Source organism: Alligator sinensis, unplaced genomic scaffold (assembly GCF_000455745.1).
Source record: "Alligator sinensis unplaced genomic scaffold, ASM45574v1 scaffold758_1, whole genome shotgun sequence".
NCBI lineage: Eukaryota > Metazoa > Chordata > Crocodylia > Alligatoridae > Alligator > Alligator sinensis.
The window spans coordinates 811199-823265 of record NW_005842457.1 but is presented as its reverse complement, the minus strand read 5'-3'; the positions used below and the strand labels follow the sequence as shown (position 1 = coordinate 823265).

General features: G+C 47.4%; 1 protein-coding gene across 2 annotated transcripts in view; it reads left to right on the top strand.

The window, feature by feature from the left end:
• The window catches only part of LOC106722581, an 87698-nt gene that overhangs the window by 31621 nt on the left and 44010 nt on the right, over positions 1–12067 (top strand). For both annotated transcript variants that reach the window (XM_025212350.1, XM_014523187.2), the window contains exon 3: positions 1784–2274. In XM_025212350.1, the coding sequence (XP_025068135.1) occupies positions 1784–2274 (491 nt within the window). The remainder of the gene's footprint in view (positions 1–1783; positions 2275–12067) is intronic.

The window sequence follows — 12067 nt, the reverse complement described above, 5'->3', positions numbered from 1 at the left end:
CTAATTTGGGAGTGCTTGACATTGCAATGAGTATTTTAGGTCTTTTTTCTGTGTGTAATTTCCTAGATAAAAACCAAATAAACAGAAATTCCATTGTATGGATACCTGTAGGTGTTGCCAGTGGTGTTAGAAGCTTTAGATCTACCACACAGGCTTCTGAGTGAGTGAGAGGTTGTTACTCTGGCCACGTGTGTGTACACGAGACACTGACTGCGCAGTAGCTCACTACTGTGCGGTAGTATTGCGTGGCACAAAGCGTGATGTGATGCTGCTGCGCAGTAATAACAAGTTACTGCACAGTCAGTGTCACCTCAAAGCTGTTCGGCAATGCTACTGCGCAGTAACTCTGGTTACTGCGCAGTCAGTGTCTCATGTAGATGTGGCCTCTATGAACCAGCACTGGAGGGGGATGGGACACTTTGCCACAGGGTTCTCAGATAATTGTGGATAGTAGATATTTGTTTGTGTAGTGAAATATGAGGAGTGTAGCTTCTGTTCTACCTGGCCTTAATTTGACTTTTACTCTATTTCCTTCAACTTCTCCCTGTCCATGTCCCAGCGGTATCTCCTGGTTTCAATCTCATTGTTTTTGCCTACTCTGCCTCTATGCCTCAGGTTTCCTATCCCAGTCCCAGTCTCCTTCTCTATTGCCCTCCTTTCTTGTTCTTTATCAGTGTCTCTTTCCTGCTTTTCTCCTGCCCCAGCTCCCAATCTTCTTCTTCGTCCTGTTCCAATTTCCACTCTACCTCATCCCATCTCCCACTTTCCCTTTGTCCTGCCAGTCTCTAGTCTTAGCTCTCCCATCCCTCTCCCTCAGATTCCTTGTTCCAATTTTCTCTTTTCCCAGCAGCTGGCTTTTAGCCCTTCTGTCTTCAAATCAGACAGTTTCACCTACCATGCTGCCCAGGCCCAGTAGGTATAATCGGTACCACAACAGAAGCAGATTCATTATTGTCACTTCTTGGCCCTGCTTGCAGTTGCAGCCCCAAACTGGAACATGCTCAGTGTGGATGGAAACTCTCAGGCCAGAGCCCAGCAAAGTCTCCATTGAGCATGTGCAAATTGTGGTTTTGTCAAAGGGTCACGAGATGGCTAGCTTTGGGCAGATTTTCACAAGGACAGCAGAAGCCATGTCCAAGGCACACAAGCTACTCCTTTAATAGAAATTGTAGAGAAGTAGGGCTGGAAGGGGACTCCATGGGTCATCTTGTCCAGCCCCCTGCCTGAGGCAGGATCATCCCTATCCAAACCAGCATCAGATCTGCCAAATGTCAGATCTCTGCCACATACCTCCCACATCAAAATACTTAAAATTTGATAACATTAAAAGAACAGAGTCTGAATGAAATGTTGGGCAGCCTGAATAGTGCATGGGGCTGGGAGTGCACAGGTAGCTCCAAAAAACACTAGCCTTTTCCGCTGAAACGACAAAATACCTCTTTTTAATCAACACTACTTCTATTTGTGGCTCAGTCACTGGGAGGGAATACCATACATGTGTTCAGATATTTGAAACCAGCATATTACTTTGGGACATAGCTTTTTATTAGATTCAGGAAGTGAAATATATAATGTGCAAGCTGTTGTCCAGTTGGTTGTTGAAAGATTCATGTCCAGTGGCCAGCCTACAGTAAAACACGCTCTGTGGACTTCCATGCTTGCAGCAATGAGCAGGGAGGTCAGTTGGAAGAGTAAGGAAAGCAGATCAGAAGACAGTAGATCCAGTGGCACAGCAGGTGATTTAATTCTGTCCTACCATGCATGTTTTTCCTCCTCCTGTCAGAGAGAAGACGGAATTGTAACCTGATGCCCTTAGCCACCAACCAGCTCCAGAACCAGGAGAATCAGTGCTGCAAGGTGCGAGCCCTTTTCCATGCCAGCCTGGATCGCCACAGCTCAGAGGAAGAACTGGAGCGCATCAACCGAGAGTTTGCCGCTGAGAAACGGAAGTGGTCACAGGTCAGCAGACTAGCCTGTTGTAGTGATAGCAACAACACATCCTCCAGTGATGAAGAAGTGAAGAACTTGTGTGGCATGACTTTCCGGCCTGTGGTGGAACAGGCAGACAGCCTGCATGCTAGTCCAAGCCCGGTGCTGTTCAGTGCCTCCCCACCTAAGAGACTCCAGCCCTTGGTTCGGAACCCAGCCTCCAGACCTTTGATCTTCACAAGTGTTGGGGCTGGTTTTGAGCAAGTCATGCCTTGTAAGAGACACCGGCAAGGATATGGGGATAAGGTCAGCAGGCCCAGCCTTGACCTGGAAAAAATGCAGCAGGTAAGACTGAATTACTCACAAAAAAGTTGGCCTCTCTTGAGAAGCTGCCACTGTAAGCAGAGGGTAAAGAGAGGCCTGGTGACTGAGGTACGGTATAGTGACATCATACATTGCCTGTCTTTGTGTGGGTGTATAGCCAGTCTATTCCAGTCTGTAGTTACATAACCAGTCTATAGTCACATAGCCAGTGTATTCCAACTTGTTCCAGAATATATTAGTTCTTAGCTATACCAGGAGTTCCCATTTGAAGTAAAGGCTCTATCAGCTGCATTGACACGCAGTTGATTAGTGCTATTTCCATCCATTAAGAGGGAAAGGATGATGCATACATGCCATTCAGTTCATGGCACTACAGAGGCTAAAATCCAGTTTGGTTGTCCTCAATGGAGTTATGTCTAGTGTCCTCAGTGCACTTCCACCATTCCATTCTTCTGGTGCAGCAAGTGTACGTACCCCAAGATTATTTTAAAAAGTAATAAATAATAATAATTACTTGTCCAGTTTAAAAGTAGTTCTGTACATCCCTCTCTACTAGAGGTGTACCGATACATCGGTCCCATATTGGATCGGCACCAATGTAAGGAAAATTAATTGCATTGGCAATCGGCTTTTTTTGGCTGATGTTGCCGATAATGTGGCTGATAAATGCCCTGTGCATGCGCAGCTGCAGCACAGCCTGCAGGCGCCCAGGAGTGCAATCTGGCAGTGTGGAGAGTAGCCGGGTCCTGCTGGTAAGTCTGTTGTGAGGGAAGGGGAATGGGGAGGGAAGAAGTGTAGGGGGCAGACTGAGATAGCGGTAAGGGAGGGAGTGGGGCAGGGGCAGGCATCGTACAGCCAGGGTGGGGTGCAGGATGAAGTCATGAGCGGGTTGTCTTGGGGGGAGAGGGCAGCTCCTGCTACTGTGTGCACCCTGGGAGGGCATGCGGGGCATGTATGCATCAAGGGTGGGCTGCTGCTGCTGGCTGAGGCTGGGGCAGTGCCGGGCTCTTTCTGGCAGGGGGGTTGGGCTGGGCTGTGCTCAGGGTGGGCAGTGGTGGTGCTAGGAGGGGGCTAGGATGAATTTTGGGGTGGCTGTAGCCCCCCCCCCATTTCCATTTCCAGCACCGCTGCCTCCTGCCCCAAGTGCAGCCTGGCCGAACCCCCTGCACCAGGAAGAGCTTGGTGCTGCCCAGTCCGCAGTGGCATCCCGCCCTATCCCTGCATGCAGATCCAGGGGAACATGCCCCCCATGCCCTCCCTGGGTACATCCAGCCGCAGGAGCCGCCTCCCCCCTCCCCTGCATCCCCTGGACAAGCTGCTCATGGCTCTGTCCCCTGCTCTTCGCTGGCTGCGCAGCACCTGCCCCTGCCCCAGTCCCACTCCCTCTCTCACTGCGGGGGTCTTGATCTGCCCCCACCTCCCACGCCCCTTCCCCCACAACAGACTTACCAGCCAGATGCTGCTCTCCAAGATACCCAGCTGCATATCAGAATTGAATCGATATTGGCTGATATAGCTCATTAAAAATCGGTCATCGGTGTTGCCCCCAAAATTCTCTATTGGTGCACCCCTACTCTCCACACTTCTTGGTCCCTGGTTCTTTTCTCAGTCCCCTGGGTTTACTTGGTAATGGAGTTATTCTAAATTTTCACTAGGCTGTATCTGAACAGACTTAGGTCATGCCAATCATTGCATTGGCTCTTACAGTCTGTGCTCAGCAAGAACTATAAAGCTGATACTGTACAGGGTGAATACCTGCTTCTGGTAGGATTGGCCAGACTATCTACTCTGTCTTTTACCGGGATGCTATTGCAGCACTGAGTATTTCAGCTCCTTACCTTATTATTTGTCTTTTTTCCTGCACTGTTGTACTGTCAGTTTTAAAATCACACAGGGGAAATCTGGGTCTCCAGGCATCTGGTGACCCTAGTTGAGTGCAGAAGAGTCAGGACAGAAGTTCTGACTTATTTCTGAATTCCTTGTATTTCAGGCTGTAATTCAAACTATTCTTGCTCTGTTGGTTGTCTTAGCGGGGCTGGGGGAAGGGGGCACTGCATTTAACCTCATTACCACTGCCCTTGTTAGACTTGCAATGTGATCCTGCTAAAATGTCTGAAAGAGAGCTCAGATTTGTTCAGATTTCTTCTTTAAAAAGATCTTCAAGGAAAGAGCCCTTCTCACATGTTCTCCAACAGAACATTGCCCCATCACAGTAGCTCCCTTTCCCCACCTTGCTGTGTATGCATAAGGCACGTGTTTCTAGTACCTAGACTCATGATTTCAGGGTAGTTTCCTATTCTCGCTCCTTTGTCTGTCTCTCCTTCCCACCAAGCCTTTACTGACAGAACATCTGGAGGGCCCAATTCAGTATTTCCTTGCACCCAAAACTCCCACTGATATTCACAGTGGTTCTAGGTGTTCAAGAACCATCAATTCAATCCCTTAATATTTAGAGAAGAAAAAGAGAAGAGTCTCTGTCCAGCTGAGTGGCAAAGTGCCTTAATTTCAGAGAAATTAGGCACTTAGGGCAGGGGAAGAGAAGGACCTTTCTTTTGGAAGATAAATTTGTTTTAGGAGCCAATCTCTGATTCTGGGCATAGTATAAAATGGTTCTTCCCTACCTACCTTATCAGCACCATAATTAGGAATGTGCTGTCAAAGGGTGAACCCTATACAGTACTCATTCAAGTAATCTTTCCACCCTGCTGAGGCTTTTCAGAGTCAATGAAGTTGAGTCAAGGGATCACTGTGGAATGAGACTGTGAATCTCAGTCCAGATGACAGGGTGCAAAGGATCTCAGCCAAGCCAGTTCTCTTCACTAGTCAAATGACTGGATGGACTTGGAGTCTGAATTATCCTCTCCTCTCTAGAGATGTGGAGCCTCTGCCTTACAATTATGGGGGCCAGATATATGCTGTGGGGGAGCTTGCTTTTCTGCTTGCCCCCCCAGTCTACAGATGAACAGAGGATTTTGTTGTCCTGGCTTGTCAATCCAGAATCTTTGATCAACACTGAACAGATGCAGTTTTAAGAATATTAATTCTGGGGAGATGCATGGAAAGGACCCCTCAGCTTGGCTGTGCAAGGTAGGAGCGCTGCATTTTGCCCCAGTAGGGTCTGAACAAAGGGCAGTCCTCTTCACTATCGTGGCTGACCAGTCTCGCAGCCTCTTTCTGTTTGATGCTGGACGTTATTTTTTGGAAAATGTTTCATGTTCCAAGCCAAATCAGCCACATCAATTCCAAATCTGTGAGTCAGTCAAGAGCCGGAAGTGGCCCTACAACTGGCAATCATCCTCCACCTCACCTGGGGCTTCAAATGTTTCCAAATCCTTGGGCAGGCATCCTATGTGCCAGGCCCAAGCTTGGAGGCTTGGGGTTTGGATGCCCCTGGGTTTCGCTTGCCCTTAGCCATAAGGCCCCAGGAGCTAGCTAGGGAGGAGTCTCCCATTTCCATAAAGTGGGCATAAAGCCAAGGTCTTTCCATTGGAACTGGAAGTGGGAGGTTAACTATAAATTAACTCAGCGGGTACTACCCTGTTCCAAGCAAGCACTCAGTGCTGCCCCTTACACCAGATTCATCCCACCCAAAACACCAATATCCAGGAGAAGTGGAAAGGAATACCTATGTGTCCAGCTGCCAGGAGCTACACATTTGCTACACAGGAGCAAACAAGCTCCTGTGGGGTGGATTCCATAGGAACTCCAAAGGAGATCAGTTTTCCCTGGGTGCAACTAGGAAAACCGCCTTGGTGGTCACAGTGTTTCCCCTGCCCATTTCAGCTGGACATGCTGAGTTCAACACGCTCTTTTCTTTATGACCCCTCAGACTGAAAAGCCCAGAAGATTCCTCCCCATTGACTCCCCTCCACTTTTCTCTTAATTAAATTGAAATGTCCTGCTTCAGTGTTTGTACATAACCTCTCTCAACTGCTCTTTGATTACTGTCCTTGGGCAGCACTCTCATTATATGTAAGCCAAGCTGTCAGCCACACATCATTTAAGGAGGGTGCCCATGTCTCAGAAAGGTTGGGGCTACTTCTGGCCTCTAGGGATGAGTGTGGAGCTCCCAATGGTGCTAGGAGCAGGAGGCAAGGAGTAGGGAGGATAGTGGGGAAATGCTCCCTGGTGTTTTGAAGGACTGGCTGAAGCAGAAGGAAGCTGAGATCCCACAGAGGCTCCTTGGAGCTGCTGAGCTGGTTCCCAGAGAATGAGACTAATTGGTCCTGACATGCTGTGTAAACAGATAAAGGGAAGCAAAGGGTCCCCCCTCCAGGGCTGTGTAATGGGACTCATTGAAGTGTCTCTGGCTCTTCAAGAGGCAGGAGCTGGATTTCAGCAAGCAGTGTGTTTCTGTGCAGGACTGCAGTGGGAGCAGAGCATCTGCTTGATTTCTCACTCCTTGTTTTCCTGCCCATATTGCTCCTCTCGCCTTTTAAGTGTGGAGAAGAAATTGTGGTCTTATAAGAGCACAGGACAGGGAGCCTGGACTCTTGCATGCCTGGCTTTGCTGATGAATTACTGTGGGCAAGTCAGTGCCCTTCTGTTTCCCCATGAGGGCAAGAAGAAAAAAGGATATTCTGAAGGCTTAATTTCTTACTAAATGGAAAGTGCTTCCAGATACTCAGCTTCAAGGGGCTGCGGGAGAAGAAATATTATCCAGTGTTTTAATTTGGCTTTTATCTTTGAGGGAAACTGAGCTCTTATTGTTGACTCCTTTAACCTTTCTTGGGGGGGGTGGAGGGGATGGACGTTCAATGAACAGGCAAACCAATATGGAAGAAGTGTTTTAGTACAGAATGGGAAAGCCTCTGGAAAATCTTCTCTCCTTTGACTGCTGAGATCAGTCCTTCCTTTGGAGTTCCTATGGAATCCACCCCACAGGAGCCTGTGTGTGTGTTTGGCATCTGGACACATAGGTATTCCTTTCCACTTCTGCCAGATATTGGTGTTTTGGGTGGGATGAATCTGGTGTAGGGGGCAGCACTGAGTGCTTGCTTGGCCACACGTACTGCTCACACATGGCAGTGGCAAAGCAATTAGTGGGAGGTATGCCTGGATGACAAGAAGAAACTGCACTCCAGCATGTTTGGAGTGTGGTATGGGGCCTCCGGCTGTTGAGTGCTGTGCATTCATCTAGACTGCATGAAAGGGGGTGCAAGGGGTAATGTTTTACAAATCCTTACAGCAGCTGGGAATTGCCCTGGCCTGGCACGTGGGGACCAGAAACGTGTCCCTGGATAGAGGATCTATGAGCTCTAGCGCCCTTTTCACCTTGGGGTTGTCCTTTTGAATCCAGCCCATGTTGTTTTTGACTGAGAATTGTTACCATCTGCTAGCTCTTCAGCTGCAAGACTCCACCACCGCAGTTGGTGCTAATTTGCCGCTGTGTATGCGGCACTGTTTTTTGAGGTCAAATAGCAGATTTCAGTCTCCAGGGCTGTCAAAGCTGAAATTCTCTGTATTATTCCCCACGTTTTTTGTCTACAAGTACAGCTTCACTTCCAACTTGGAGCAGTAGTATGGAAGCCACAGCAATCCCCAGTGCATCAAGACAATGTCATGATATCTGCTTTTTGGTAACCCCTTGCTCTTAAGTCCTGCATTTAGCTTCTTCTACCTTGTGTACTGCAAATGCTAGTCATCAAACGGAGTCTCCAAATTTCCAGCCAGCATTCTGGGGTGACACATCTGGCAAAATGCGTGCCCTCCAGGATTCGAGAGTGGTGGACTGATCTGAGTTAGGACCGTAGAAGCTTGGGACTGAAAAGGTGTATTAGTTCGGCTTATCTACCTGGCTACAAGGATAAAGTCTGGCAGCAGAGAGAATATGGGGTATTAAATGGTTAAGAGATTAACCACGATGAGGAATGGCCAAGGTCTTTGATACTTCATCTTTACAGAAGAGGCAGAGAGAAGTTGGCTGCCCTGTTCTCTCTTGGTCTGCTGTCTGCTATAGAGAATCTTTGGCTCAGCACCCTCAAATCTGATGTCTGGTTCCCAGATCAGGGTATTTACAGGCTGACACCAGGCAAGGGTGGGAGGGATGCTATCTGAGAACATCCAAGCTCTGAGAAGTTATAGAGACTCAATGGGAAGGGTGTGGACAGCCCCACCCTGCCTCAGAGGAGGTGATTATACGTCTGCCAGACAGCAGATATCTTTGTTTCTCTGTGCCCTTTAAGCACTTGGTGGATGGTTATTGTGATCTGGTGCCTGGGAGATGGTTTCTGTACAAACACATGCAAAGTTCTTGTGATCTGACAGGCCTGGGTGAATTGGAGCAGGCAGAGATCTGCTCACTAGGCTGGGTGTCCTGAGGTAGCAGCAGCTTGTTCTGATCAAGAGAGAAGCCTCCAGGAATAAGTTACAATTCTTTTCTCCCCAGGAAATGAGTGAATGCTCTTGTGTGTGTACACATGTCTGCCTCAGTATCTTAACTTCTGCAGTGTAGATGAAGCAAGAAATAGGTAGATCTCAATATAGCTGATCACAATGAATCCTAATTTACCAGTTATATCAAAGTAAAATTATAGTTCACCCTTTCTCTGCTAGTATTTAACAGTTTAGCTATCACATTGGGAAGATGCCCATCTTTCCAAGGGTAGGCATGGCATTTGGCTACTCCTTCTGAGTTCATAAGCTTCATAGTTTACAAATCCCCTCACAAGCTGGATATACACTTTTTCATGCTTCGGCTGTTTGCTTCATGGAGCTAACGTGGTGATCCAGAAGCATGTAGCAAAGTTGGTATCTCAGAGCATTTTTACACATGTGGAGGTGCTGGTAGGTGCTTTAATTAGTGAGCCACACTAATTAAAAGTGCCCAAGTGTCACGTGATCAGCATCCCCTGCACTGAAAAATGGTGGTAGGGCGCTTTGAGCTAAAGCTAATCGAACGAGTTTTAGTTCAAAGCATACTGCCGCCATTTTTCAGCACAGGGGATGCTGATACATGTGACTCTAGAGTCTGCAGAAGTGCAGTAATTTCTGTGGTCCAGCAGGCTTGATTAATTGAGTCTGCTCCAACACGCTGGATTTCCAGCACATCAGAGCCTGCTCCTTGCATGTCTATGGGAGCCCTCAGTTCCCAAATGGACACAAATGGGTGTCTGCGTTTCCTAACATGGCAAAATCTTCTCCAAGAGGAAGCACCTTACATTCAATTGCCAGTCCTGTTTTCATTCAGACATCTTGTCAAAGTTGCATAGGATTCCATTGATAAATTCTGCACAGCTGTAAATTGACACTTGTGACACTTCAGGTGGGGTAGCTTTGGGGCTGGCAAAGCTGCTGAAGACAAGGGTTCTACAGGAAGGCGTGCATTGGAGCAGTTTAATGTTGCTGTATGTGAGAGCGACAGACAAGACACCGGCACACATGCAGAGAGAGAGAACACACTGTACCCATGAGATGATAAGGCTGTATATTTACTGAGCATATCTTAATGTAAAACTCAAAAGCAAAGCTGGAGTGCTTTGTTGAGTTCGCACTGCCTGAAACAACATTCTGACTTGGAGATATGTGCAGTTGGTTGTGGTTTATTTATAACACCCAGAGCCCAAATGCAAAGGTTTTTAAACCTATTTATTCTCAGTGTAATGAGAGCTCTTGTCATTCCCTGCATCACATGGTCAGTCTTTTTTCACTTTTGAAGTGCTTTTTGAAGGAGTGGGTCTAACTGTAAAAGGGTGGAATTGATGCCACCCTGTAAAATACTTTTAGAGTTTTTGAGAAATGTATTGGGAGTCAGTGTAGGCACTGCTAGGGCAGAATCCCTTTCTGTTAGGGTGCTGAGAGGTGTGCAGGCCCCTGCTCTAACTCATGGTGCTTTATATAAAGTGCCATGAGTAAGACTGGCCCCTCTCATCCAACAAATGTTCGTCTGTTGGGTGAGGGGCGGGGGGAGGAGTGGGAGAGGGGATCAAGCTCCACTTCAGAGCTGATCAAGCTGAGGAGCCTGTCTGCAGCTTCTCTCCCCTGACACTCCCTCCCTCCCCCCCAGCTCTGGTGCTGTCTGCAGAAAGGGAGGGGGTAGCGGGGGGGGGAAGTGAGCTGGGGCTGGGGTTTGCCTGGCCTGAGCTGCTTCTCCCCCCTCCCTTCCTGCAGACAGCACCGAGGGCAGGTGGATTGGAGCCCCTGCCCTGATCGCATGACAGATTGACCCTAGGGAAGAGAAGTTCTGTAAGGTGCTCCAAAGTGGAGCATCTTCATCTAATCTCTCATTGATGAGGGTTTATTTGTCCCACAATTGGCCACTTTTAAAGCACTCTGCAGCTGTGCACGTCATGGCACAGCTGTAGAGCACTTTCAGGGGGCGGCTCATGTGCAAACGTAACTTCTGTCTGCGCCTTTAGTTTCTTTTCTCTGTATTTTTAATCTTCACCATAATGTTCTTTTTGGCTCTGTAACAGAGTGAGTGACAGGAGTTTGAAAGGCATTTTGTATTGCCATAATCTTCCCCCCCCCCCGCTCCACCCCGCTCACTGTGCTTTATAACCTCTCCTACTACCGCCAGATGCTTTAAACATTCTTTGGAGAGACCCTAGAGATAGGTGAAACCATAAGCCACAAGAGGTTACAAAACACTAGATCTTTATCTCCCATTGGGGCTGCTGGGAGGGTTAGAAGGAGAAAGCAGCACTAGTTAGTATTCATTGCTCAGTCTTCAGTACAGAGCTCTGCTTTGAACTCAGTCACTGGTTCATTTGCTCTCCAGACTACTGCTTCCAAATCACTTGTAATAAATACAAACATGAAACTGCAAATATAAATATGTTTTGTAGCTCCTGCCTGTTATCACCATCATCATCTCTTTCACCAGATGGGGTTTGACTCAACATTTGAGGAACCCTCCAGTTGCCCAGTTCATTTTAACATTCACGCTCATCAGTTGTGACCTCCCTCCCTCCCTCATTAATTTAGGAGTGACCTTATCATTTTTTCTGGTAATACTGCATTGTAATGAAATGACAAACTTGTAGAGGGTATATATATATATATGTGTCTGTAACTGTAAATATAATGGTGACTTCTGTGGGGGTCAGAGTTGCTCAGCTGTGTTTCATGGGCCATCTATGGCTACAGCTACTGCTTCACCGGGACTTCTCTAATAGTTCAGGTTTTTAAAGACCCAGGCTATAAGAGCAACAGGAGCAGTGTTGTGCTTCTGTTGTCCATGTGACATTTTAAATGTCTGTGATGTAGCAAAACTGTAGCTGACTGCTACAGATCTACTTTGGTACTCTGGCTCCTCTTGATGGGTTGATCCTACCTTTTGACTCTTCTTCAGCCTATGGGACAAGCCCCTAGCTTTAAAAAAATACCATTTCATTAACATAGAAGGGGCCAAAATCTTGAATGAGAGAATTAAATCCTAAAGAAGATCCATGTTATAATAAAACATTTACTGGAACTAGAAGGACTAGAATTATCAGGAGGACACTGCCTCTGAACCCTGGGGCACATGGGTAATCAGTTCAGCAATTTTTTGCCAAATATAGGAGTAGACCTGGATTGGAAATAGGCACTGGAATATTCCAAGGGGGTCTCTACATCACTCAAGGTAGCACCATGAGGAGCTACCTGAGTGGCATTGAATGTGCTTGATTCTGCACAGGAAGCAGTAGAATTGCATCTGCAGCAGTCACAGTACCATGCAAATGTTTCTGGAGTGCTTCTGGTTTGGGAGCTAGCACCTGTGGAGCCACCGTGGGTACCTCTTCACCCTGCCTAAGATCACTCAAACAAATTATGCAGCTGAGCAAAGAAAGCCAGCACTGGTGGCAAGAGGATTTCTTTCACCATAAGTATA